The 26,931-nt window shown below is 41.2% G+C and overlaps 1 protein-coding gene across 1 annotated transcript in view; it reads right to left on the reverse strand.

Annotated features, from left to right (window-relative positions):
• Positions 1–26,486, reverse strand: part of LOC118408392 (CUB and sushi domain-containing protein 3-like) — a gene marked incomplete at its 5' end in the record, with an annotated part of 40,619 nt that extends 14,133 nt beyond the window's left edge. The window contains 43 exon segments of the mRNA XM_035809166.1: positions 136–315; positions 674–804; positions 1,089–1,143; positions 1,518–1,664; positions 2,092–2,280; positions 2,762–2,950; positions 3,077–3,219; positions 3,646–3,823; positions 4,324–4,509; positions 4,915–5,124; positions 5,438–5,554; positions 5,844–6,038; positions 6,414–6,518; positions 6,620–6,844; positions 7,202–7,402; positions 7,600–7,669; positions 7,863–8,002; positions 8,304–8,432; positions 8,910–9,014; positions 9,489–9,593; positions 9,941–10,143; positions 11,457–11,592; positions 11,760–11,957; positions 12,529–12,740; positions 13,394–13,550; positions 13,654–13,857; positions 14,116–14,272; positions 14,412–14,587; positions 14,985–15,185; positions 15,501–15,707; positions 15,803–15,919; positions 16,069–16,257; positions 17,077–17,264; positions 17,493–17,631; positions 17,868–18,062; positions 18,768–19,106; positions 21,963–22,148; positions 22,661–22,773; positions 23,114–23,348; positions 23,738–23,870; positions 25,381–25,490; positions 25,999–26,111; positions 26,285–26,486. Coding sequence (XP_035665059.1) covers positions 136–315; positions 674–804; positions 1,089–1,143; positions 1,518–1,664; positions 2,092–2,280; positions 2,762–2,950; positions 3,077–3,219; positions 3,646–3,823; positions 4,324–4,509; positions 4,915–5,124; positions 5,438–5,554; positions 5,844–6,038; positions 6,414–6,518; positions 6,620–6,844; positions 7,202–7,402; positions 7,600–7,669; positions 7,863–8,002; positions 8,304–8,432; positions 8,910–9,014; positions 9,489–9,593; positions 9,941–10,143; positions 11,457–11,592; positions 11,760–11,957; positions 12,529–12,740; positions 13,394–13,550; positions 13,654–13,857; positions 14,116–14,272; positions 14,412–14,587; positions 14,985–15,185; positions 15,501–15,707; positions 15,803–15,919; positions 16,069–16,257; positions 17,077–17,264; positions 17,493–17,631; positions 17,868–18,062; positions 18,768–19,106; positions 21,963–22,148; positions 22,661–22,773; positions 23,114–23,348; positions 23,738–23,870; positions 25,381–25,490; positions 25,999–26,111; positions 26,285–26,486 — 7,110 coding nt within the window.
• Between the last annotated feature and the right edge of the window lie 445 nt (positions 26,487–26,931).

A 26,931-nucleotide genomic window follows, 5' to 3' on the forward strand; every position in this document is an offset into this window, starting at 1 on the left:
TGTTTGCGGCAACTGATTCTTTGGTTAGGGACGGTAGCACAGTGCATGTGTCCTATAATTTTCAGATATTGTTCTTTATCATACTATGTAGATTTAAATAGTCTGTAGGTTCAGAATATAAATGCTCATCCTTACTTTGACATGCTGGTGGGTTGTTGCTGCTCCACCCACTGGTTCCACAGGTGATCTGGGTCACAGCAGAGCCTGGCAGGCGGTATCCCAAGTTGCACTTGTAGGTCACAGTTGAGCCAATGGTAAAGTCATTCCCATCGATGATTCCATTGGCAGGGGCACGGGGCATGCCACAGGACGTGGCTGTTTGGCAACAAAAATGACTGAATTAATACTGTGAAAAACTGCACAGCTTTAACCTTAGATTCTTACTACAGTTAAGAATCTACCTCAAACAAAACACATGTGACACATCTAAATCAAGACATGGCTAGCATCTGCATGGCTATCTCATGATGACTGCATGTGATGGATTTCCTTAAATCTTGTTTTCCACCAGATTAGGCAAGAATAAGTTATCCCAAACATCTGGCCTTAAATCCCTATTTCTTTAGGAACTACTACCAGTATTTACCTTCTTAGAAACACAATCAATGGTCATTTCAGAGATAAAATGATTTCTTGGAAATTATTAACTTTAAAACCCCTGTTTACACCTCACCTTGGCAGACAGGTCTGGGGCTGGTCCACTCGTACGCATAATTTCCCATCAACAGACAGGTGGCAGTGGCTTGTCCAACCAGGGTATACCCAGCATTACAAGTGAAGGTCACTCTGTCATTGGGGTTGAAACTGAAAGAACAAATAAAAAATTTTGATATCAACTCAAATATCAATATGATCATTGTGTTCTCAACATATTGCAGTCTTTATCCCTTTCTTGACAAAAGCTAGAAAATTTCCTATTACGGATAGAATTGTATCCATACTATTTTAATATTAAACTACAGGTCCTAAATATATTTAATTCATTACATGAGAATTTTGTCAATCTAATCAAGAGCATGTTATGTAAGAAGAATGATGAATGAGCCTACAAAATGCTACATACATTGTAAGACTTTGAAAACATGTACCTGTTCCCTTGTCTGTTGCCATTGTCTGGTATGCCTGGATCATTGCAACAGACAGCTGGAAACCAAAACATTCAGTTTATATCCATTGACAATGTAATGCTGGTCTGTGTCAATCACAATATATTGCCTTGCACATCCTTATGCCAGATATTTTTATCACTATGCCTTTTCTGAGGGGAGGCCTCCTCCTCCCCTTAAGCTCTTGAAAAAACAGCCAAGGACAGAGATGTAATGTCGAAGGTTAAATAAAGGTTGGAAAAAATTACAACTTCCATATAATGCACTCAAAAACAAAAGGATGTAAGCATCAAACCCCACACAGTTCATGATCAACAGACACACATGTGATATAAGTAAAGTGTACATTGCAATAGTGTACAATCCATGAAAGGATCAGAATGCCAACCATAAAAACAGTATCATACTAACATCGGTAATTAAGCTCAAAGCCTCTATCTGTGATGGAGGCATCACTGGTCCATTTGAGGAAGATGACTGCTCCTGGGCTGGTGTAGTTAGCTACTGGAAAGGGGCGGCCAGTGTAGGTCACAGCTGCAGTGCCTGCATCGGTTGTTCCTTTGGGAATAAGATTGAATATATTTGTCACAACTTGGAAATATAATATACTTATTAGAAAATGTACTGACTCCTTGTACTAATTTTATTACTTGTTACCACAATACACATTAGTGCAATTAGTAACTGTCACTGTGTTGATAAAAAAAATGATTAACAAAACAACAAATTCATTCAAAGATTGTGATAATCACCACAGTTTTCACAATATGCACTATGTCTTGTCTGTTGTCACCAAACTTTAACACTTAACAATTCATTACACGTTCAGCATTGTTTGATTTTATGTTTAAAGGGATCAGATATACATGTTGCCATTTTCTCTTTCAATACTTGAACATGTCGCCACACAGGGACTTAAAATATGATCATTCAGTGAAATGTAATCTAATGGAATAATAGAATAACGTTTTTCATAATACACTACCATCAAATACTTCCAACTTGTCATAATTCCCCTCTGACTGGAAGTACTCAAAACTTAGAGTGACCGGGTGTCCGTTACACCCATGCAGAGTCCAACCACAGATGGTGTTGATGGGGTAGTTATTAGGATAGCCTGGACTCAGGATCACTCCACTGCCATCTGAGCGGTCATCGTTAGTCGTGCACAAGACTGTGAGAAATGGAACCCATTACAAAATTAATAGCTAGATGATACAGTTTTTAAGACTTTATATCCGTACACAAAATAAAGCACTTACCAACAAGCTTTCGATCAGTCCTCTGATCCTTCTCAAGTTGTAATGACCCAAAACCTAAGTCACACTTCCGTTCCGGAAGTGCGACTTAGGTTTATTTTGTGTACGGATATAAAGTCTTAAAAACTGTATCATTATGTTAACTACCGTCACAGATGAACTTACATTCAATTAATAGCTAGACTTCAGCAGATACAGACAAGTGTGTCATTTGAATTTTATGCAAGATACATTAGGCCTACATACAATGCAGGTACTCTAAAGCAAAAGAAACGACCAATACCAACTGCTCCCTTCTTAATAAATAAATAGATCAATCATCTTTGTTCATAGAGTTATATACATAGAATGATTTTTAATCTTGCTTAAGAAATCACACCTGGTTGAAACACACACCTGTACATGTTGGTGGGCTGTTGTCCCAGGCTGTGATGTTGCCACCCCTGCAGGTCAAAGTGGAAGCCCCCGTCATGGTGAACCCACGGTTACACTCAAACCTCACCACATCCCCAATAGCATTGCCACTTCCTATCTGCACTGCGTTTTGCACCCGTGGAAGTGTAGGGCAGCTCCGGGAAGCAACAGCTGATCATGAAACAAATGAATGATGTTTGAAGATATGCTATGGCTGGACACTTAAGTCACATCTCCTATACACACTGAAGTGAAGAGTGAAGACTTTAAGTCATTAAGCAGTAAAAATGTTTGTACCTGTGTAGCGCATCATGAACTTGCCATCCACTGAGTAGTCAGAGGTGAGCTGTACCAGCACATTGTTGGAAGGGATGTAGGTGTCATTTACTTGAGTACCAGTCAGCTGAACTGTGACAGGTAAGGACGTACTTAGCCCCTCTCTGAAGACAAGAATATCAAGATAATTTAATACAGTATGCTTGTGTTAAATGTACTTAAGTCTAATAGAAACATTTTGAACAAACTTTACAAGAGTAGACTCTTTGAAAATGAATGAATGGAATTAAGGAAGACCTTTATTGCACACCTGTGCCCAGTGGGTTAGTACAGGGCATATGTTTACATGAAAAAAGAATAATTTACAGAATGATACTGCCAAGCTAGTATCAGTACTATTATAGTCTATAAGTGAATTTGACTTTTCCTCATTTTTTTAGCTGTCTTGATTTCTGCAACAGATTCTAAATGCTCCTTTTCGTTTGGATCTACATTCACTTCCATTACCTGAATACAGGTACAAATAATCAATAATAAATTCGTTCATTTTGAGACAAAACAACAATCTGGCTGATATTAGTGGTACTGACCTGAATTTGAGAAAGTCATACCCATCCTCCACATCAAACACGACAAAGCTGAACTGCACAGCCATGCCGTCTGGGAGCATGATCCGCCACTGACAGTCCCGCCCGTTACCATACGACCCGGGATAGCCGGGGCTCAGAATGGTGCCTGACAGGGCTGTGTAGTTGGCACCACAAGGAGCTGTGGTGGAGACATGGAACGGACTGGTGAGTTACTCAATATCTATTTATCATAATAACACTTTCAAGCATGGAGGATACATGCATGGATGATCCTAACCTTTTGCAGAGATAGGGCCAAGGTGTCATTACTCTATATCTGTGGTAATTTTGCACAATAGCCAGAGGACGATTTCTATATGTCAGACTCTGTACAAAGATGTAAAATTATAGTCAGAACTGCACAACAAGACTTAATTGAGTCAGGGGAACAATAAAATCTCGTCTATATGGACTGCTTGTCACAGACATATATAGAGGGACAGGATTCTTAATGCTTACATTAATAGGGAAAATAATCTAAGGTACAAAAAAAGTGGTCACATTGGCCAAGTGGTCCATACACACTGTATGTAGAGTGGCCTCACTTGTACAGGTTTGACTGTTTTCATGATTATTCTTTACAGCTGCTCTAATATTTTCCTGACAGAAAATTGTTGTAACAGTTGTACATGTACCTACCATCACAACTGGGGAAAGGGCTACTCCATGTCAGGGTATCCTGCTGACAGGTGAGAACAGCAGGGCTGCTCACAATGTAACCCTCGTCACAGTCATACCGAATCACCGAACCTGCCGCGTAGCTGGTCCCGACGATGCGACCATTTTGTAGAGCCGGTGGTGTGACACAATATCGTGAAAGAAATGCTGAAAGGTAATATAGCATATATTAAGTTAAACATACAACTTGTTGTAAAGCCAGTTTATTAATGGTGCCATGGTGGCAGCAACAATGCGAAACTAGAATTTATGTCTCAGACCATCTGACCATTTCCAAATTATTATCCAGTTGCTTGAGGGACTGTTACAAGAATGTAAGCATTATCTTAAATTTCATTGTAGTAGGCCATATCCTATGTTTGATTAGTGATATTTGATGATTATTGAAATCTTTTAGACTAGATGAGCATCTTCCTGGATTTTATGAAACAAATAATCTTTACCACAAAAATATCGATAACCAAAAAACATTCAACCAAAACATAATATCCAATACAAAATGTACATGTACATTTTAGTATATTGTGTGTTTCAAGTTGCATGAAGCTGTACCTTCATACTGAAGAGCAAACCCATCATCTTTCACTGAGCTGTCAGTTGATAATGTAATGACTACTTCATTAGTCTGTGAGTAGAGCACAGGAGGAATCATCTGTCCGGTGAAGCTGCCCAGCAGAGGAGAGTTGGTGGTGGGACCATCGTACAAGTACAGATAGTCATAGTCCTGCTCCAGACTGAAGTTCTGGAACCTCAACTCAATTCCTACAGAGAGTCAGAGATAAAAAGGGTCATCACAACCAATGGCCAAATGTTTATTTATGATATAATCATTATCTTTCTGAAACTCACAACTTATATAAGACTTTAAAAGCAAAAAAAAGAAATTCTGTAAAATACAATTAATCAGATATGTAGCTTGGAACAAACTCAAACTGTGTATAATATATTAAATGTTTTGACTTATAGTGATATATTTTTTTTAAGAATGCAGGTGTTTATGAATGGCTGCATCTTTCAAATGTTTTTCATTGAGTCACGAGTAACCAAAAGAACTGAAGATGAAATGTGTGCTTACCACTTCGGCCACTGACAGTGATGGTCCAGGTACAGTTCTGTTCATGATCATAACCTCCAGGCCAACCAGGTGAGAAGATAAGTCCAGTGTCATCTGTCAGAGACCCTCCACACAGAGCTGAGTAGACAAGAAAACATTCCTTTGGTTGCAACTCAAAACAATTTTTTACATGATATTCAACAGATGCAGGCAGCATTTAACTTCCTTTAAACTTAAACCTCATTCATATGTGTACCTCTGTACTGAGTGTGCATTTCTGTACAGAAAATTACAGCTTACAGATTTGGTAAAAGGTAAAGGTATTAAAAGACAGTCCCCAAGCCGAAAGTCAACAACAACGGCTCCTAAACTGGCTCCCCTGGTCCATAGAAAAATAGACAATTGTTGTCACTAAAAGTACATGTACCTTCACAGGTGGGGGGAGGATAGTTCCAGTCCCTCCTGTTCCCAGGCATACAGGTGATGTGGTCATGACCAACCAAAGTGAAGCCCTCATTGCAGCCGAATGAGACGACTGCATCCACAACAAAACTGTCTCCAGTCCTGTAGCCATTGACTGGGACCCCAGGATCACGGCATGGTGCACTGACCAGCCCATATGCTGACATAAGTGAAAAAAGTGTTTGATGGTCAATACTAGCTGATTGTACATGATACTTCTACCATCACGACAGCAAGAATTATGTTTCAACTATTAAGCCCCTTTATACAATGTCATAAATAAATCAAATTGATACACTTATGCATGTACAATGTAGAGAAATACCTCAAGAGGTTTTCAGTATCATTGTAAACTCCATTGTACACACTGTTATTAACAATTTCCTCTCAAATCATGCAAACATTATACATGTTCTGCTGTAAGATAAACATGGTCTGCAAGAGTGAACCTGTGAACTAAGTAAAACTTATAACATTGAACAGACTGACAGTTGCTTTCTTTCAATCTATAAAAATCTAAATACATGTAACTAACTTTCATAACGGATCTTGAACCCATCATCGGTGACAGAGTAGTCAGTAGTAAGGTCCAAGTACACCATGTTGGATGTGGCCCTGATCTCCCTGGGAATGGTGTTTCCTGTTGAAAATAGGGACAACATTGTTAATATCATTAGCATTGGCTTGACTAGTGTACGAATCTAGAAAGATTAGACAGAGTTTATGTCAGAACAAACCCACCAGTATACTCTCCCAGTAAATAGGAATCAGCTGAGCCTCCATCGTAGACTTTGAGCTTGTCGTATGGCTCCTCCAGGATGAAGGACTCTACAGTCAGTTTCACGCCTTCCCCAAGACTGACCTCCACTGTCCACTGACAGTTCTGGTTGTTGCCATATTGTTCAGGGTAGTTTGGAGAATAAATGTAGCCGGAGGTACGACCAGTTATATAGGCACCACAGGCACCTAGGTAATGAACAAGTACTGGTAATAAGCAAATGCCACAGATGAGAGTAAAAATGTTACACAAATGTCATGTATTCACCTTGAGTTGTGTTGGGATACACCTAAATCATACATTTAAAGTTGGATGTCATTATCACTAACAGGTACATTTGGTATAGTTTATTTCAAGTTACAGTCAAAACTTTAAGACAAGCAACAGCAAATATGGGCAATTACAGGAATAGATATGCATACAAAAAATTCATTCATAACTATAAGGTAATTTACAGTTTTTGATAAATTTTGCCCTTTTGCTTAAGGTTAACGCATTGTCACACTGCCTAATAAACTGTTTTTCAAGATGGCCTGAAATCTCACCAACACAGCCCGGAACTGTTCCATTCCACATGGCTATAGTGGAGGACTGCTCGCACACCAGGACAGCAGTGTCGTTCAGTACAAACCCTGGGTCACAGGAAAAGGTCACAGTCTGGCCAATGGCAAAATCATTCCCCTGCCGACTGCCAAACTGTGGCATCCCTGGGTCCTGGCAGTAGGATGTACTTGTACCGTGTACGGCTGGGGGAAGAGAAGATTTCACCATTACTCCAACCAACCAGTCTTCAATCAGCATGTTCCTTATATTTCCTATACAAAGCATTTCCCTTATACCATGTGGCCATTGCCTTGCCCTACCTTCCCAACTGACTCGGACTTTGTGTTGAAACCTTTATATTTGATTAACTGATATTACATTACACGTCTTCCATACTTACCAGTAATGACAGTGTGAAATCCTTTTGCTGTGACTTGTGCATTTGTTGTAAACCTCATCTGGACATTGTTCTGGAAGTTCAAAAGGAAACTTTGTTTATTTACCATTTACCTTATCAGTGTGGCAAAAAATCATAACAGACTTTGAGCTGCATTAAAACACAAGAAATCTTGTATAATTCTGGCATACAAACTACCACGTTATGGCCTCCCTTCTTAAGCTACATCTAAGTACTCTACTGCACCCAACTTTTACTCTACATACCCCTGTGCTCAGATAGCTTTCCCCTGAGTGTGTACCACTGAGAGTGGCAAGGGATGGTGATGAGGAGGAGGATCCATCGTAGATAGTCAGGGTATCAAACTGTGACTCTGTCTCAAACACCACAAACTCAAAATGTACAACTGGGGAGAGGAGAAATGGGAATAAAAAAATTACTAACAGCATTTTTTTTTAGTTCTCTGACATTCCAGTCCATATCAGATAATTTATATGATTTCCCTATTTAAGTGTACTACATGTAAGATACATTGTACATGTAGTTCTGTACATCTTTCCATGATTATAATATCATTACATATTGTGTCAGCTACATGTATTGCTACAATATTTTTTTAAGCCTCGGCTATGGCTATACCCATTCAATTTTGAACTAATCTTATTCCCATGTTGTCAATCAAATGCATGCATAAAACATGAGCTTACCATAACCAGGATCCACAGAAATAGACCAGACACAGCCAGCTAGGGAGTTGTCATAGTTCCTTGGGTAGTTTGGAGAGACGATGACCTCTGACATGCCCACCAGCGGTCTCCTGTCTCCTCCGCATGGTGCTGTGGAGAAACCATGCAAGGGTCCAAGTTACAAAAATCATGAGCAGTCTGAAATATTTTGGGCTGTGCTTACCTGTTAGGTATCATTTTAGATTAAAATATACAAGCTTTCCAATGATACAACATAATGCCAATCGTTAAACATAATGCCAATCATTAAACAACAATGGATTCAAGGGAAGTTTTGGCCCTTTTTTTGCCTACTCATAAAGGTAGTGCTGGTGTTCAGAACAGATGGAATATCTTTGCAAAGGGCAATAAACAAGCTTGATACCAAAGTTACAGAGATGTGATGGACCTAATCTATGTATCCAGACTTTTTGGTTTTAGTTTATTTCATTTCAAATGTTGCTATTAAGACAAACAGGAGTTTGATCCCCCAAACCAATGCCAAGATGAACAGAAACAGACGCTCTGTACCAAGAAAATACAAGTGTGGAAAAAAGAGCAGCTGAGGCCTAGGACTACACCACTGACCTGTGCAGGTGGGGACAGGTTTGTCCCAAGTTGGTGTCCCTGCCACAGAAGTACATGTCAGGACACAGCGGCCTGCTTGGTTACATGATGACGGTAACTCATAACCTGAGGAATAGGAAACAAAATCTGTATCATTTCTCTGGTACAACTGCCCTTCTGCAAAGAACACCTGGGTGTGTTAACATACTTCCCAAAGCTTCAGTCAGTTGTCAAATCATAAAGACTCAAACAAGGGTACTTGATGAAATAGCAAGTAACAGCAATGAAATTTTCAGCACAAACCCATTCAGCTATACCTTAACTTATACCAAAGTGTGTTACAGAAAACCTGAGAGAGCCAAATTTCCCCCCAATAACAAATAATAATAACATTTATTGCAAATTCTTGCCTGTGGGCTAATTGCAGGTAACATAAAAGATACAAACAGTGTAAGAACAATATCACAAGTGTCTACTCTAGTCTAAAGCTAGTAAAAGCTAACTCTACATCCTAGGTTATTGGGTTCAACTCCTTTTTCGAAGACAACAATACAAATACAACGATACAAATACTGTTAAGTGTTCCAAATGCAAACTCACCATCATCACAGGAGAAGCTGACAGTGCTGAAGACGTTGAAGTTGTTGCCAATCATAGTTCCATTCATGGGTGCAGTCAGGGGTAGACAAAAGGTCCTACGGATAGCTACATCAACACAGAAGAACATGGTTGGCAATAAACAAACCATGAAGTTTTCTTGTACACATAGGAATGAACAAACATGTGTATGGGTATGCAGTGGAATCGTCTGTATCTGCATTCTGTATCTAAATGACCAGAATCACCATCCTTTGATGTAACCTATCAGGTTGGAAGCCACACTCTGCGACAGCAGCTGGTAATATTACACTGAACACCTTACCATCTAGCAGCAAGTGTGTACTTTATGGTATACCTGTATAACTGACATTTAGAGTACAAATGTGTCTCAAATTGCTTCTTAAATCTAAGAGCCACATCATGAACAACAGTAATCATTCCAGACCAAGTACCTTGGTAGCTCAGCTGGAAGCCATCCCCACCAACTGAGGAGTCACTATGGAACACGACAGTCATCTGGTTGCCGCTGCTCCTGAGCGGTGCTGGCAGGTTGCCCTGCTCTGACAGGTGACCTGTGTACTGATCTCCCAGCTGGGCCGAGGAGTTGGTACCATCATAGATGTTCATGTAGTCATATCCTGTCTCAGTCTGGAAACTAAATCAAATACATGTAAGATTTACCTATTTTCACTGGCACTGCAATGATAAGAAATGACCTCTTAGCACGATTTCAAGATACAAAGTTGCGAGGAGATTAGGGACAGCATGTAAGTACAAAGAGCAAATCTATAGTACAATATTGTGCTATAGTAACGGGCTGTAGTGGTAATCATGTAGCACCAAGGACAAGTCTATACTATCATACCATAAGGACAGTCTTTTGTAGAAATCATTCAGCACCAAGGACAAATCTACAGTATCAAACCACAGTGGCAGGCTTTAGTAGTAATCATTTAGCACCAAGGACAGGTCTACACTACCATACCAGTGACAGTCTGTAGTAGTAATCATTCAGCACCAAGGACAGGTCTACATTACCAAACCATAGTGATGGCCTTTAGTAGTAATCATCTAGCACTAAGGACAGGTCTACACTATCATACTATAGGGGCAGTCTTTTGTAGTAATCATTCAGCACCAAGGACAGATTTATACTATCATACCATAGCGACAGACTTTTGAAGCAATCATTGATCACCAAGGACAGATCTACACTATCAAACCATAGTGATGGACTACAGTACTACTCATTCAGCACCAAGAACAGGTCTATACTATCATACCATAGGGACAGTCTTTTGTAGTAATCATTCAGCACCAAGGACAAATCTACAGTATCAAACCATAGTGGTGGACTGTTACTACTATAACAGTAGTAGTAACCATTCAGCACCAAGGACAGGTCTACATTATCATAACATAGTGAAAGTCTTTTAAAGTAATCATTCAGCACCAAGGACAGGTGTGCACTATCATGCAATAGAGATGGGATGTAGTAGTAATCATTCAGCACCGAGGACAGGTCTACACTACCATACCATAGTGGTGGACTTTAGTAGTAATCATTTAGCACCAAGGACAGGTCTACACTGTCATTCTATAGGGGCAGTCTTTTGTAGTAATCATTGATCACCAAGGACAGATCTACACTATCAAACCATAGTGATGGGCTACAGTACTACTCATTCAGCACCGAGAACAGGTCTATACTATCATACCATAGGGACAGTCTTTTGTAGTAACCATTCAGCCCCAAGGACAGGTCTACATTATCATAACATAATGAAAGTCTTTTAAAGTAATCATTCAGCATCAAGGACAGGTCTACACTATCATACCATAGTGGTGGACTTTAGTAGTAATCATTTAGCACCAAGGACAGGTCTTGTTTGGGGAGTAAGCATAAATGTTGCTGATTGGGACGTATATATTTAGCAATGGCCAGTGCAAGAGTAAAGCAAGACTTACTATATAAATGTCAGCTCCACTACCCTCCCCTGCTGCACTACAATGGTCCAGGTACAGTCACTGTTGTGGGGATAGTTGGGGTAGCCAGGGGACAGGATCAGCCCTGATGGGTCTGTCAACCGACCTCCACAAGGTGCTGCATGCACATGTACACGTCACAAGTTAGCAAGGTGTTAGCATATAAACAGTCCAGAAATTCTGTATCATACAATATATCAATAGGAAAGTTGCCTCCCATGTCGGTGGTACAAAATAAAGAACTGTCTGTTTCTACCACAGAAAACATGATGTTATATCTGTTACCTTCACATGTTGGCGTACGCCCGCTCCACGCCACGCCTGCCTGTGAGTTCCCTTGGCAGGTGATGGAACTTGCCCCTGACAGGATGTACCCAGGGTCGCACTGGAAATAGATGGTGTCACCAACACTGAACACACTGCCACCCGTCCTGGAACCATTCATGGGGGTTCCCGGGTCGTTACACACTGTCTGAAGATAACCTGAGGGGAAAGAATGATGTGATACATTTTACCTAACATGATGGTGGCTCAAAAAGTAATTATACCATTTGTATCATTGCAGGGTTCATATCTTTACAGAAGGAGTTGACAATTTGACATAAAGGTAAAGGGACAAGTGTCACTCTTACAAATCTGAAATACAGTACAAGGCATATCAGTCTCAAGAAGATAAATGCATTTAACATTGTGCAAAATTTCCATTCATTCCATAAAAATGAAACAGATGGCTTTATTGTTTCACCCTGTTTTATACCTGACTATGGCATATAGCAACATGGGACAGGACACTGTGCCACAATTCTACATGTACATGTATTTTTGGGACTCAACTTAAATCAGGAAAAGCATTCAATTTCACCGTGGCCCATGGATGTAACTGTATGTTCTTAACAACTTTTATAGAAGTCTTGAGACTACAATCTCTGTCACAGGTAAAGACCCTCACAAGATCATGTTTTCTAGTCTTGTACATCCTACTGTACATGTATGTTACTGTAGACAAGCACATGAAAATATACTTTGATCCAGCAGCAAAAGAAGATAAGCTTACTTGTGTATCTTATAGAGAAGCCTTGGTTTGTGACAGACAGGTCAGTGTGGAACTCTATGCGGATGGTGTTGGTGTTGTTGAGGCTGATGTCAGGAGGCAGAAGCTGACCACAGAAGCGCCCTCCCCCTGCCATGGGAGATGTGGCCGCATCACCATCACGGACTATCAGATAGTCACAGGTACAACTTCTGTCACTGCCACAAGTCTCTATGCTGTGTTGGCAAAACAGGGCATTGTCAATAGTGATACTTTGGAAATTGTCTTTTTGTACACAGAAAGAACAGAAAACATCATTGATATACACTATGGCTAGATCCTTATTCAATAACATGAATTTTGCAGCATGTACATTTTGTAGAAGAATCATGTAATGGTACATAAACTATTTCAGTTCATAGTCAATTCTGCAAATCATAGAATTTCTCTTTTTTCATAGTTAACCATTGAGAGTTTAAGCTGGAGAAACATTTGAAGAAATATTGTAATACTGTCAACAGTTTAAGCAAGAAAGAAATCTGATTATTAGAGAGATTATGAGCAATTTGTCTTAAACTGCCAAAACCGGATATATCCGGCACACATATACATGCCCTGTGTGCCGTGCCCCGATATATCCTGGATAGCGTATTCCCCAGAAGTAGCAGCTTTGCGCGCGTGTAGCGCACAAACCCCGGAAGTTAGGGACTTCGGCCTTGTTCGGGGGTGTCTTTTTGGAAGTCAGCGGCCAACCCTGGCAATTATAGCATTTTATAGGGCTGAAACTCTGGCAGTTTAAGGGTTAAGTCAGTACCAAAATTATTTCCAAGCCAATTACAATTACAAAGGGTATGAATCATTTTCTTGTTAACTGTAAGGGCAAACTTACTCAAAGGCATTGAACTGGAGTGTAAATAACTGTCCCTGTGGAGCCTGCAGTGTCCATGTGCAGTCTTGGTAGTTAGAGTACAGTCCTGGGTACCCTGGGGACAAGATCAGTCCTGTGGTCCCTGGGTTAGGGACCCGGATATCTCCTCCACATGCAGCTGTAAGAAAATCATTGTAGCAGTTTGTATTTGAGGTTGATACAAAAATGTGGAGCATTGTTACAAATCATCTTGCAGAACACTTTAAAACTACGGCCACTACCTGTACATGTTGGCAGGTCACTGTCCCAGTGTGGACGGGACTGAGGGTTGCTTCTCACACATCTGATAGTCTGGTTGCCACGGAAAGTGTAGCCTTCATCACAGTCGTAGATTGCAAAAGCTCCCACTCCAAACCCTGTAATCTGCACCACCTGTCCATTGGCTGGACTGCCTCGGTCAGGACACTCAGATGGAAGGGCATATGCTGCAGAAGATAACACTTCCAGATTTAGCAGGAAAGTAGCTTTGATGAGACAATATTGCTGTTGAGCTGTAAATTGCTCATGCAACATTGTAAAAGAAAATTGCAATGCACAGGGTATTGTGAACCGATTAGAAGTGACAGTATCAGTCACTAAAGTACATACAAGATCACCTTCTCAACAATTGGTAAAACCACTACATGGTATATTGTTAAAGTTAAAAACAAAATTTTATTGTAAGAGTCATGTTTGATACTCACATCTGTATGTAATACTGAAACCCCTTGCTGAACCTGAAGCATCAGTGTTGAACATCAGTAACATACGGTTGGAGGAGGAGTTGAACATCTGGCCCTGTGTTAGCTGATTTCCACTGAAGCTCCCAAGAGATGGGGAATCCTGAGTGCCATCATAGATCTGAACATGGAAAATATGAAGCAAAACATTGCTTAGGATCAAAATAGTGAAAGGGGCAAAATTTGAAGTTTCTCTTGAAATATTATCACCTTACATTCAGGGTTGGGATGGATGCTGTGGTGTATAGTGATAGACTCACCGTCAGTGTGTCACCAGGGCCAGCTGTCTGGAAGTCTGTAATCGTTAAGATAATCCCCTCCCCTGGATTAACTGAGATCTCGTAAGCACAGCTCCGTAGGTTGTTGGGGTAGTTGTTGGGATACCCAAAGGAAAGAATAGTACCAATGGGTCCACTGTGTGTACCACCACACTGGGCTGTATATGGAATAACAGAAGCATACACCACAGTTATCAATATAGTAATTGTACTATTGGCTCTTTTTTTAAGGAAAGTAACTGTTGTATTGCCAGGAACTAGTATGACAGCAGAGTGCAGCAGACTTCTCCTTGCACCACTACTAAACTTCTACACAGTTTTGTGTAAACCCTAATAGCTGACACATGTCTAGATGTGTTTTTATGTCTCTGGGTCCTTAAACTTTGGCATATTACCAGCAATGTATCACACTGTGCGTAAACATCTTAAATCTTGAATCAGCTTATTCAAGCTCTCACAATCTCCATATTTAGCTGACCAATGCTGATCTGCTCAGGAGATGCCAAATACCTAAAAACTTTTTTAATCATAACTATAAGATATTGACTCACTTACCTTGACACTGAGGTAAAGGATGATTCCATTGTGGAGGGTTGCCATTGATACATGTGAGTGTTGCTGTCCCTGCCAGGGTATACCCAGGGCTACAGCCATATGTAATGGACTCCCCCACCAGGAAAACATTGCCACTGCCCTGGTTACTGTAACCGTTGTTTATACTCCCAGGAAATGGACAGTTTGCTGACAGGTCAAAGGCTGTAACATAAAAAGTTATCTTTCAAAAAAGGACAATTCATGTATTTTGATATGATTGCTGCTACAGAACTTGCTACAGAAAATCCTCAGATGAATCTTTTACTCTTAATCATGATTATTCCTACTGTTTCATTACTGATAAGCTGATATGGAATTTTTGTAGCACCATCCAATTCCCCTCATAATTTCAGCCACAGAAAAAAGTCACAGAGCCATAAGAATTTAATCAATAGAATGACCAAATTAAAGCCTGTGAGGTACTAGTTTCCTATGGTAGGCAGGGAGAAGGATATTTGAAAAAATTGTAGTACTCACTGGTATAGCTGATGTTAAATCCTGAGGTAGAAACTGATTGATCAGATGTTAGGACTAGAAAGACAATGTGATAGTTTGCAGAATATGGGTTGGGCACAGTCTGTCCTGTGTATGATTGAGCTGCTGTGCTTGGGTTGTCACCAATGTAGATCTTCAAATAGTCATAATTGGCCTCCAAGCTGAACGTGTTGAATTGAAAGTTGATGCCTGAAGGAAAGAGAAGCGAATGGTGAATACTTAAATCAGTTTCAAAGAAGGAAAAAAAGTCAGCATCCTCAATTGAAACCAATTATATGTCTCACCTTTCCCTGGTGTAACAGCAACAGTCCAATTACAGTTCAAGTTGTTTCCATAGTTGTTGGGATAGTTCTTTGACAAAACAATTCCTTCTGTAGCAGTGAGGTAACCACCACAGAGGGCTGTAAAATAGAACCAAAACCAAAATTACAGATTAACAATCATTCTTTCATAAGATTGATTCATTTTCACATAGTATCTTGATGGCGTTGTTTGACAATAGGATGGTACATCAAAACACAATAGCAAAACAATAGCAACTGCCACTAACCATCACAAGTTGGAATTGGTCCAGACCATGATGGTGTGCTACCTGTCTGGCAGGTAAGGGGCGTGGCATCACTGATGACATATCCAAGCTCACAAGAAAAGGTGACGGTGCTACCCACATAGAAAAAGTCTCCGTCACGATTGCCATTGGCTGGAACACCAGGATCAGGGCAGGCCATAGCTACCTCATCTGAATATTGTTAGCAAAGAAGGCAAAATAGTTAATGTACATGTAGCTCTCACCCCAAGATGTCTAGTTCTTAAGAGACAGAAGTACATTTAAAAGTGTGCTATATGGCAGGGCAGTAAGTTATAAATGAATTCTAGTAATAAACAAATACAAAGCAAAATATAGAGCAAAGAAAGGATTAAGGGTCTCATACCTACCTGAAATATCTAAAGTTGTTGTAAATGTCTTGTTTTATTTCTCACTGATTATGCAAAAGTCCTGAGTAGCATCTATGTTCATTGATCTCTTTTACCAAAATCACATATCACACACACACAGGCCGCCAAGGGTGAAAAGCATAATTTACATCTAGTTCTATGAACATCCTTCATTTCATTCAGGTTCAGTAATCCTTTGGAAGTTTTTAACAAGAATACCCCTGCTGTTTCAGATCACAATGCGGGGGGTCTGAACGTATTTTCCCGAAGTCAGAAACTGCCTGTCACTAAAAATCAAAAACATAGCATGTTCAGGACAAAAGATAGAAAAAAAAAAAGAAAGTGCGACAGCAAAACAGGGGATAGCTACCAAAAGGCCCAACACTGATGATATACCTCTGTCTTTCCAAGACCTGCCTACTTACAACTATTAGATATCATCACATAATTGCAGAAAGACACACACTTATACCTCTGTACACAGAGCTGATTTCAGGAAAACCTGAAAAAGACAAACTATTGCAAAAAAAATTTGATATCAAATTCAACATATCTAACGTTATCGCTGCTGACTTGTGTGACCACAAGCCAACAGAATCCTTCAAGAATACAGAAGATTTACCGTTAAAGGTTGCCCTGAAGCCAGTTTGTGTGACACTGTAATCAGTGGTGAGTTTCAGGTACAGGGAGCTGCCTGTGCTCCTGATGGGGCTTGGTGTGTTGGAGCCTGTAAGGCGCTGGAGCAATGGTGAGGACCCATCTGTCCCATCACGAACTTCCAGAATATCATAGCCATCCTCAAGGTCCAATCTGAAGAATAAGATTACATCAAAGTATCATCACTTAATTCATGAACCTTGTTTACTGGAGATATCCTACCATATAGAACAGTTAACATCAGCAATTGGATGATACAATTAACAGTCATCACATACAAAGAATTACTAGCAGTAAATTTTCTGAGGCCCAAATGTGGCCCTAACTGTTAATTTCAATGGCTAACAAGTATGAGAAAATATCCAATGTTGATTCTAGTACCTTTCAAACTGGAGCTGTACCACAGCGCCTGTGGGTGAGGTGATGACCCATTCACAGTTCAGGTTGTTTCCGTACTGACCAGGGTAACCAGGAGACTGGATGGTACCAGAGGACTCCGTGCGCTGGCCACCACAGGCAGCTGAGGATGTGACAGTTGTACAGAATGACTGACAATAGATACCAACAAATAGACATGCAAGCCAGGTGACCCTGGGGTCATTGACCTCAGGTACATGTGTGTGCCTGGGCACAGCTGACTATGGACTGAAACACAGGCAAAGTTTGCTATCAATACAAACAAAACACAACAATCTACTCATATTGTCTCCTTTTCTCATCTTTAAAGAAACTTAAACGATGACATATCATATCTACCATCACAGGTGGGTACTGGTCCAGACCACTGGCCGTTGCTCTGACAGGTTATCGGTGAGTTATCACTCAGGTCGTACCCTGCATCACAGCTGAAGGTGACCTGTGAACCCACAGGGAAACTGTTTCCTGTAACACTAGTCACCAGGCTGCCAAACTGGGGTGCTCCAGGGTTATCACAGGCCACAGATCCTAGGACTGGGAGTTGGAGAACAAATCAAGATCATAAGTGAGTTTGAATGCTGTTTTTTCTGCATGAAATCTAACATTGAACTTTTGCTGGTATTACAACAATGTGATGTAATTAATCTGTCACAGCGCAGTCAAAAATGCTATCTAATGTATGCAAGTGAATGATACAATGTTACATACATGTACTAGTACATGTTCTTAGAATTGTGTTAGTGTTGATGTCAAAGCTACATTAGGCCAAACCAATTTAATTTCTTGGTTCTCGGATTTCCCGACCGATTTTTTCCGATTTGGAAAAAAAAATTAGTCCCAACAATAACAATATAGGTTTTGCTATCGCAGACCTGTAAAAAAAACCATTCCAGGGGTACATACTGCTGATAAACCAATCAGAGAGCTTCTTTGTAGTCACACGATAGAAACCAACCAATAAGCTGGATAAATCATGCCATGAAAAGCTGAAAACTTGACTACTAAGCTTGTTTTTTTTGGTTATATTAGCCTCATATGTTCACCCCAGACTTTTTGCAAATTTTTTTTTTCATTTTTTTTTTTTACCGACCGCCCCAAAATTTTTCTGAAAAAATTCGAGAACCAAGAAATTAAATTGGTGTGGCCTTAAGATGCATTTTGTCCTGATTTATTACATGGATTCTATCTTCAGAAAATTAACTACATCAACATGTAAATTGTGTCCATGTGAACACCTACTTTGGTAAGCTGCTTGAAAGCCACCCTGCTGGACAGAGCCATCTGTAGTCATTTTGATAGACAGAATATTGGTCGTGCTTCTCTGTTGGTCTGGGACATTAGCACCAGTAAACCTGTTAAGTTGTGTGCCATTGGTATAGCCGTCATAGATGTACACAAAGTCATAGTTGGATTCTAGGCTGAAGCTGTTGAAGGTGAGCTCGATAAGCCGTGGGGTTCCGCTGGACGTGGTGCCCCCCAGGATAGTCCAGACACACTCGGCGTTGTTGGGGTAGGAGTTGGGATAGCCAGGAGAGATGATGACTCCGGACAGGTCCGTGTAGGTTCCACCACAGGATGCTGATAATGAAAGTAAACAGAACATAAGTTATTACCTCATCAAGTAAACGTATCCATATTGATGTAACATCACAACATAATATCTACATTTTATATAGTAGTAGTAGGCATCCTTCCATCTTTACAGATGATGGTAGCACTCTGTTTCAGGTCACGGTGGTTGACAGCGTCTACTGTGGCTCTGTAGGCCGATCCTGGCATGGCAGTCGCGGCCACAGTTTGGACATATGAAGGCAGAGGGGTACCCCTGTTGCGGTTTCTCTTTGCGTTTGCGTCTCCTTGACTCAAGATGCTCTGTACGTCTTTCCTGGCCCTTTGCAAGACCATCCTTGACCGTGTGGCGCCATCTGTTGCGGTCTGCTGCAATCTGTTCCCAGCTGGCTGGGTCAATGTCAGTTAGCTTCAGATCACGCTTACAGACATCTCTGAAGTGCAGTGCCGGTCGTCCTACTGGCCGTTTTCCTGTCGCTAGTTCACCAAACAGGATGTCCTTCGGGATGCGTCCATCTTTCATTCGGGATACGTGTCCCAGCCAGCGTAGACGTCGCTGACAGAGGAGAAGATGGATGCTCAGGGAACAGGAACGTTCCAGAACAGTGGTGTTGGGTACTCTGTCCCTCCAAGAAATCCCAAGAATGCGCCTTAAGCATCGAAGATGGAAGCTTTCAAGGCGGTTTTCCTGTTTGGCATATGTAGTCCAGGTCTCGCTGCCATACAGAAGCGTACTGAGTACGCAAGAACGGTATACTTCAAGTTTTGTGTTAAGCGTCAGGTGGCTATTGTTCCGAGCTTGGTCATCACTCCTGTCGCCCTAGCTATCCGTCTGTCAATTTCCTTGTCTAAAGACAGGTTGGCCAGCACACACCCTTGTTTCACACCTGACCGAATTGCAAAGGGCTCAGAGGTTTCCCCGTCGAAACTGACCACACCCTTCATGTCCTCATGGAAGGAGATGATGATGTCTAGCAGCTGTGGGGGACAACCAATCTTCCTTAGTAGTTGGAATAAGCCTCTTCTGCTAACAAGGTCGAACGCCTTTGTCAAATCGATAAAAGCGATGTATAGCGGCCTCTGCTGTTCGCGGCACTTCTCCTGAAGCTGGCGTACGGAGAAAATCATGTCGGTTGTGGACCTCTCGGCTCGGAAGCCGCACTGGGATTCTGGGTAGACCCGGTCTGCCAGAACCTGGAGCCTGGTAAGGACAACTTTGGCAAAGACTTTTCCCACGATGCTTAACAGCGAGATGCCTCTGTAGCTGTTGCAATCCGTACGGTCTCCCTTATTCTTATACAGAGTGACTATCTTGGAGTTTCGCATCGACTGAGGTACTTTGCCCTCTTTCCAGCAAAGACACAGTAGCTCATGTAGTGGTTCCAGCAAGACAGATTTCCCACTCTTTATGATCTCAGCTGGGATATTGTCTTCACCAGGCGCTTTCCCATTTGACATGGAATCAATGGCTTTACTCAGCTCCTCAATGGTAGGTTCAGCGTCCAGCTCTGCAAGGACAGAGAAGTCTTCAATATTGTCAAGTGCATCTTGTGAGACTGAGTTTTCTGTTGAGTAGATGTCCAAGTAATGTTCTACCCAACGTGCCATTTGTTTGTCTTTGTCAGTGATGATCTCTCCTGACTTTGCTTTGAGGGGTGCACTCTTTTTAATTGGTTTGCCCGTGGCTTGTTTGATGCCTTCGTACATCCTCCTGATGTCTCCAGTTGCTGAAGCAAGCTGGATGCGCTCTGACAACAGGAGCCAGTAGTTGTTTGCACAACGACGTGAGACCCGCTGGGCTTCGTGTCGGGCAGCTTTTAATGCTTGTAAGTTTTGACTGCTGGGATTTTGCTTGTAGGAAACCAGGGCTTTGCGTTTTGTATCCATGACAGGTTCCAACTCTGATATGTATGCTTCGAACCAGTCTGTATTCTTTCGCTCCTTCTTTCCATACGACTGGGCTGCTGCACTGTAGATGGTTTTGCTCAGTGTTTCCCACCTGTGCTCAGCATCCTGTGGCTGGATGTTGTTCAAAGTTCCTTCAAGGCATTCTAGAAATTTCTGGTTTCTGTCTGGCAGCATAGTCTTACTGACGTCAATTTTGGGCTGGCCCTTCTTCTTCGCATGGTGCAATTTTTTAGGTCTTAGCTTTATCTTCGAAGCAATATTAGAGAGTGGTCAGTATCACAGTCTGCGCTGTGGTATGCTCTTGTATTGCACACACTGTTTAGGGAGGAACGACGTGTGATGACTAGGTCCAGCTGATGCCAGCGTTGCGACCTGGGGTGTCGCCAGGATGCTTTGTGAATAGTTCTATTCTGGAAGAAGGTATTTGTTACACAGAGATCGTGGTAGCAGCATAGCTCAAGGAGCCTCTGACCATTTTCGTTCATTTTTCCAATCCCATGATGACCTAGCACAGTCTGCCATGACTCATGGTCCGTGCCCACCCTGGCATTAAAGTCGCCTAGGATGAAAATGTGTTCTGATACTGGGATTTTCTTAATTGTACTGTCCAGTTGCCCATAGAACCGGTCCTTAACTTCAGAAGTAGCCTGTAACGTTGGAGCATAGACACATAGAAGGTTGACAGGACCCTCATGTGTGGAGAGACGTAGGGTAATGATCCTTTCATTGCCCCCTGTTGGTGGTTCTATCATGTGCAGCAATAAATAGGAATTAAAGCGTAACATTACCTGCAGGCTTTAATTTGGACAAACTCATATACTGACTGTTTGCTTCCATTTATCAATGAAACTATTAGTACTTCTCATAACTATTAAACAGAAACTTTGTGAAATTACAAGTTGGAGCTCAGCTGCTAGTACTTGGAGCTCATGACATCTACACATGTAGCGCTATCACCTTCACAAGTTGGTGTAGAATCACTCCATGACCCATCAGACTGGCAGGTGATAGTGGCAGTCCCCTGCAGCTGATACCCTGTCATACAGCTGTAGGTGACAGTCTGGCCCACTGCAAAGTTACTGTCATTATCCCTATTCCCATTGTCAGGCACCCCGGGATCCCTGCATTGGCCTGTAATGATGCCTGGAGTACATACAGCAATATGATTACTCCTTCACATCCAAGGATTTATCATTAAATGAGAGAAACCCACATTGTACACATAATAAGACATCACAAAAAATGCCTAGATTTTATAAATTCCACCAACAATTGTAAAAGCCTGTTCTCATCCCATACAATACATTATTTTGTAATTAGTAATTAAGTAATGGTTGTTAATATGTCTAGCACAAAAAGCCATTATGATACATCTTACATCTACCTAAATGTACAGTTTTTGTGCATTATAGTTTGTGGAAAGGGAGTTGAATTAATTTTAAAAAGTAGTTCATACAGTCTCAGGTCAGTAGCATTAGTACCGTAGCTGACACTAAAGAAAGTGCTGGAGGAATAAGTTGACCTGCTGGCCATCTTGCTAGACAGAGCTGTCTGGAGCAGCAGCACCTCATACTACGAGGGTAACTGAACTGAACTGAACTGAACAAGAAGCATACCAGTATATAAAATATGAGCTATGCAGTGAAAGGCCTTACTTGTGTAGGAGAACTGGAATCCATGTGCTGTGACACTCTGATCAGATGTAAATCTCAGGAACACCATGTTAGACGTGCTGGTGATAGGGTCGACTCCCTGGGAGCCTGTTAACCTATAAATCAATGGATAGATGGTAAATACGAGCCTTATCAACTGTATTTCTTCACTGTTGGTCTGTTTTGCTGGAACAGACTGACCAAAAACAATACTCCCCCATGAAACAGTAGCCTCTTCCACTGACCCCATGACCTGTCATGTCTGACAGTTTCTGCCATTCCTGCAAGTCTCACCTTTGTGGTCAACCTTCCTGCCAGGCTTTATTTACATCTTTCTCCTAACATCCTGCCACTGTAGTAACTATGAACACACACCAACACAAATGGACATGATGAAAACAAACCCTCTGTTCACACAGGCAAACATGATTATGTGCTAGTTTATTGGGGCATTACCTTTGCAACTGTGGAGCACTATCACTGGATCCATCGTAGATGTATAGAAAGTCATAGTTTAACTCGACGTCGAATTCGTCAAATGTGAGCCGAATCGTGCTTCCTGTCGGTGCGGTGATGGACCACTCACAAATCTCGTTGTTGCCATAGTTACTGGGATAGTTGGGTGATGCGAAAGGGCCTCCAGAAGGAGCCGTCAGGCTGCCTCCACATCCAGTCGCACTGGTTGGTGTTGCTAGTTCAGAAAAGCAATTTTATAGTAGGCTGCTGACAAACCTTATACTAAGGGCTACATCATCAATCAATCACAAGTTGTAAACCAAAATTTTGAAACACTCTCAATCCAGTAAGAATACTGTCAATAGCAGTCTTGATCTATACATTCAACTTTATTGCCACCCCAACTACCAGATAGACAATGAGATTTTCTCAGTGACTAGATCTAACTCTTTAATAATAAGTTGCAAATTCTTGCCCGAGGGCTAATTGCAGGTGAAAAAAAGAAAAAAGACAGACAAATGATAATAAGCAAAATTGAACAACTAAAAATGTTCAGCCAAACATCTGTCTGTAATAAGATATAAGGAGAAGTTTTACAGTGATCTTGATATGATAGTTCCTCACCTACAACCTGACATGTTGGTGGTGCACTGTCCCAGCCAGCTGGTTGAGATGAACCAGGTAGAGGTGGCCCTACCGTGCAGTTTAAGGTGGTTGCTCCAACTAGTTGGAATCCAGCATTACAGCTGTAGGTGATCTGTATAGTGGAAGATAACAATTCGAAAGAAAGATTTAACTTTTTCTAAGTCTTAATAAAGATACCACCAACATTGATAGTTTTGCAAGATATGAGCCAGGGACTACAGGGCACTTCCACAAAATGCACAATATACATGTAAAAGGTCATGTTTGAAGGATGATGTATCTTACAGCTTCTAAATGTTGTGTGAAAAAGATATCACATGCAACAGACAAATTCTCTGGAGTCCTGCACATGCACATTAACGGCACTGAACTTTAATCCAACACATTCCAGCATATTCAAAACTGAACCATAAATAAACGAGCAGGCTTTTGCGCATTCCAAAAACTGTTTAGTGCATTGTTTACTATGTTTCTCTGGCTATTGCTACACATGCATTGGTCTGCAACTTTCTGTGGTGTGGCGAGAAAATAACACTTCAAACAGAGTGTAACGGATAGCAAGTCCCTTGGGATTCTATTCCAAGTGGAACTTTAATCCAACACAATAATATAACAAGGCTGTTTATCTATGGATTTCATATTTACAACGACAAATTTGTATCAATCGGCAGGCACTTACTCAAGGTTAAATTGGCAAATCGGCATGTCGGTAAACTGCTGATAGTGGAGATCAAAACACGGCCCAAAAATGCATCAACCAGTGGCAAATCCGTTCTGCTGTTCTACTACACAGTTATGACGTTCTATGAAACTTTTCATCAGTTGTTTGGTAAGCAAATGGTGGCAAAATACGTTGTTTGTGAATGGCTCCCAAAAATATACCTGCAAAACACAGTACAAACTCCCCACAGTACGTCCCCCATGTGGGGTCTGTTGGTATCGCCAGTGAGATCCGTCCTACTGGCCTTTGGATGTGATCACTTTCAAAAATAGGGTGAAGGGGCATACTGAAATATGATTCAAAATGGCGCGTGTTCGGATTTCCATTGAATTTGTGTAACAAAGCCTGGCCCTGTACTTTAAAGAGGGACAGTTCAAGGCATGTTGGTTGTGTTGGACGGACAGGTTATTGATATTTCGCTATATTTACTGTGATGATTAATGTGAAATGTGAGGACAAAGAGTACGATTGCTTGAAATTACAATCGCTGCCCTCCTCCCACGGCTTGATTATTAGCATGAAAACATACCAGAAGATTGATTAACCTGTCGCTGCAACGTGCGATCTTTGAGAGCTCAAACTTACAAGGTTTTAAGTCGTATACCTTACTGGTTTTGTAAACCACTCAAGAGAATTTGCATACCGGAGATAGTTTTTGACTGACAGATGGGTTCTGAAAAGTGTTGGATTAAAGTTGCGTTGGATTAAAGTTCAGTGCCGTTACATTCTGAGACAAATTTCTGGAGTCTTATGCATGCACATTACATTCTGAGACAAAAAATGTATGCACATTACATTCTGAATTTCTGAAACAAAATTCTGGAGTCTTACATACAAATGTATGCACATTAGATTCTTAAACAACATTCTGGAGTTCTGTGTGTGCAGAGTGCTGACCTACCGTGTCTCCAACATTGAAAGTGGAACCAGTGGAGGGGTTTCTGTTGCCATTGACAATGCTGCCTGGATCAGGGCAGGTCCCCACAGGACCAGCAGTGGGACTGGTGGTAACTGGAGGTAACAAGAAACTCTGTGAGATGTTGAAAACCAGGAAGATGTCACACAACAAAATCACACTATCTCTATAAGCTGGTATGGTTAGGAAAATTATTTCCAGATGTTTTGTGACAGCCATCATTCAGTAGATATGAACACACAGCAGCACTGCACCTAGTGTCATGTTGAAGAAGAGTGGTGGATGTCACATGGAATGTCTGGAAGGAAATCTCAAAATTGTATCCAGTTGTAGAGATTGCAATGCCTTTAATAATGTTCACCTTAAGTTTCTGTCCAGCCTTCATCAACAAATCATCCCATTAAGCTCCCATACTTCAGGGTTGTATGATTAAAGATTTCCTAGAACTCTGTTATTTTTTTACCAATTGTAATTTGAACCCTGTCAGTGTTGTTAATGATACTCACTGCAAGTAGGTACCATAGCTGATAAAGGATAGTACATAATTTTGCATCTCTATCAGAAACCACAGCCATCAAGTTATTGTCCATACAGAAGCCTTACAAAGATAGGTGAGACTGAAGCCTGGGCCTGTTACACTCCCATCACTGGTGAACCTGAGTTGAACCGCATTTGTGCTACTGATGAAAGTCGGTGGGAGGCTTTGTCCAGAGTACCTGTATGTAGAGGGGAGGGACATTCATGTTACCAAACTGTTGGAGCAATCTAATTAATATGATGCCTCCTTAAATAAATATTCATTGTTCGCAACAGTTAACTTGACTTAATTTGTACCAACAATACTCAAGTGGAAACAGATATTGAATTTAACAGATAACCCTATACTTACCTTTGAACTTGGTTTCCACCTTCAAAGATCTTCAGAAAGTCAAATCCAGACTCTGTCCCAAATGCCTGGAAGTCTAGTCTTATATAGTTTCCACTGGGGGCTCTGATATTATACACACAGTTCTCATTGTTGTCATATCCTACAGGGTACCCCGGGCTAGTGATGGTTCCTGATGCATCCACAAAGTCACCACCACAGGAACCTGCAACCAAGGAGGAGTGCAAAGGATTTGCTGTATCACAAACTAGGATAACAAAGCATGTGTAACTCCGATATGGCACGGGGATTGCAAATGGCATGATGTTCAATATTGATGATTGCAGGTACAAGTCAAGGAAATGAAACGAATGTTATCCACATCCCCAAAGTTCTATTTGCATGTAATGTGGCCTAATGCCAAACAAGCACACCAGATCTCCCCTACCCTTCTCAATAAGTGTGTTGGGTTCTTTTACATGTAGGGTTTGAGGTTTAGACATGAAGATTCCTCATACAAGGGGCTGCCAGCTTTACATCATCACTTCCCGAAATGACAACTGCAATCCTTAACATATAACGTGTACAAGCTGGAGCCGACTCTGGGATCAGACACCCACGTACAGATCCATGGAATTTGATCCATATGGCCAAGGTACATGTATGGGATT

Source organism: Branchiostoma floridae, chromosome 2 (genome assembly GCF_000003815.2).
Source record: "Branchiostoma floridae strain S238N-H82 chromosome 2, Bfl_VNyyK, whole genome shotgun sequence".
NCBI lineage: Eukaryota > Metazoa > Chordata > Leptocardii > Amphioxiformes > Branchiostomatidae > Branchiostoma > Branchiostoma floridae.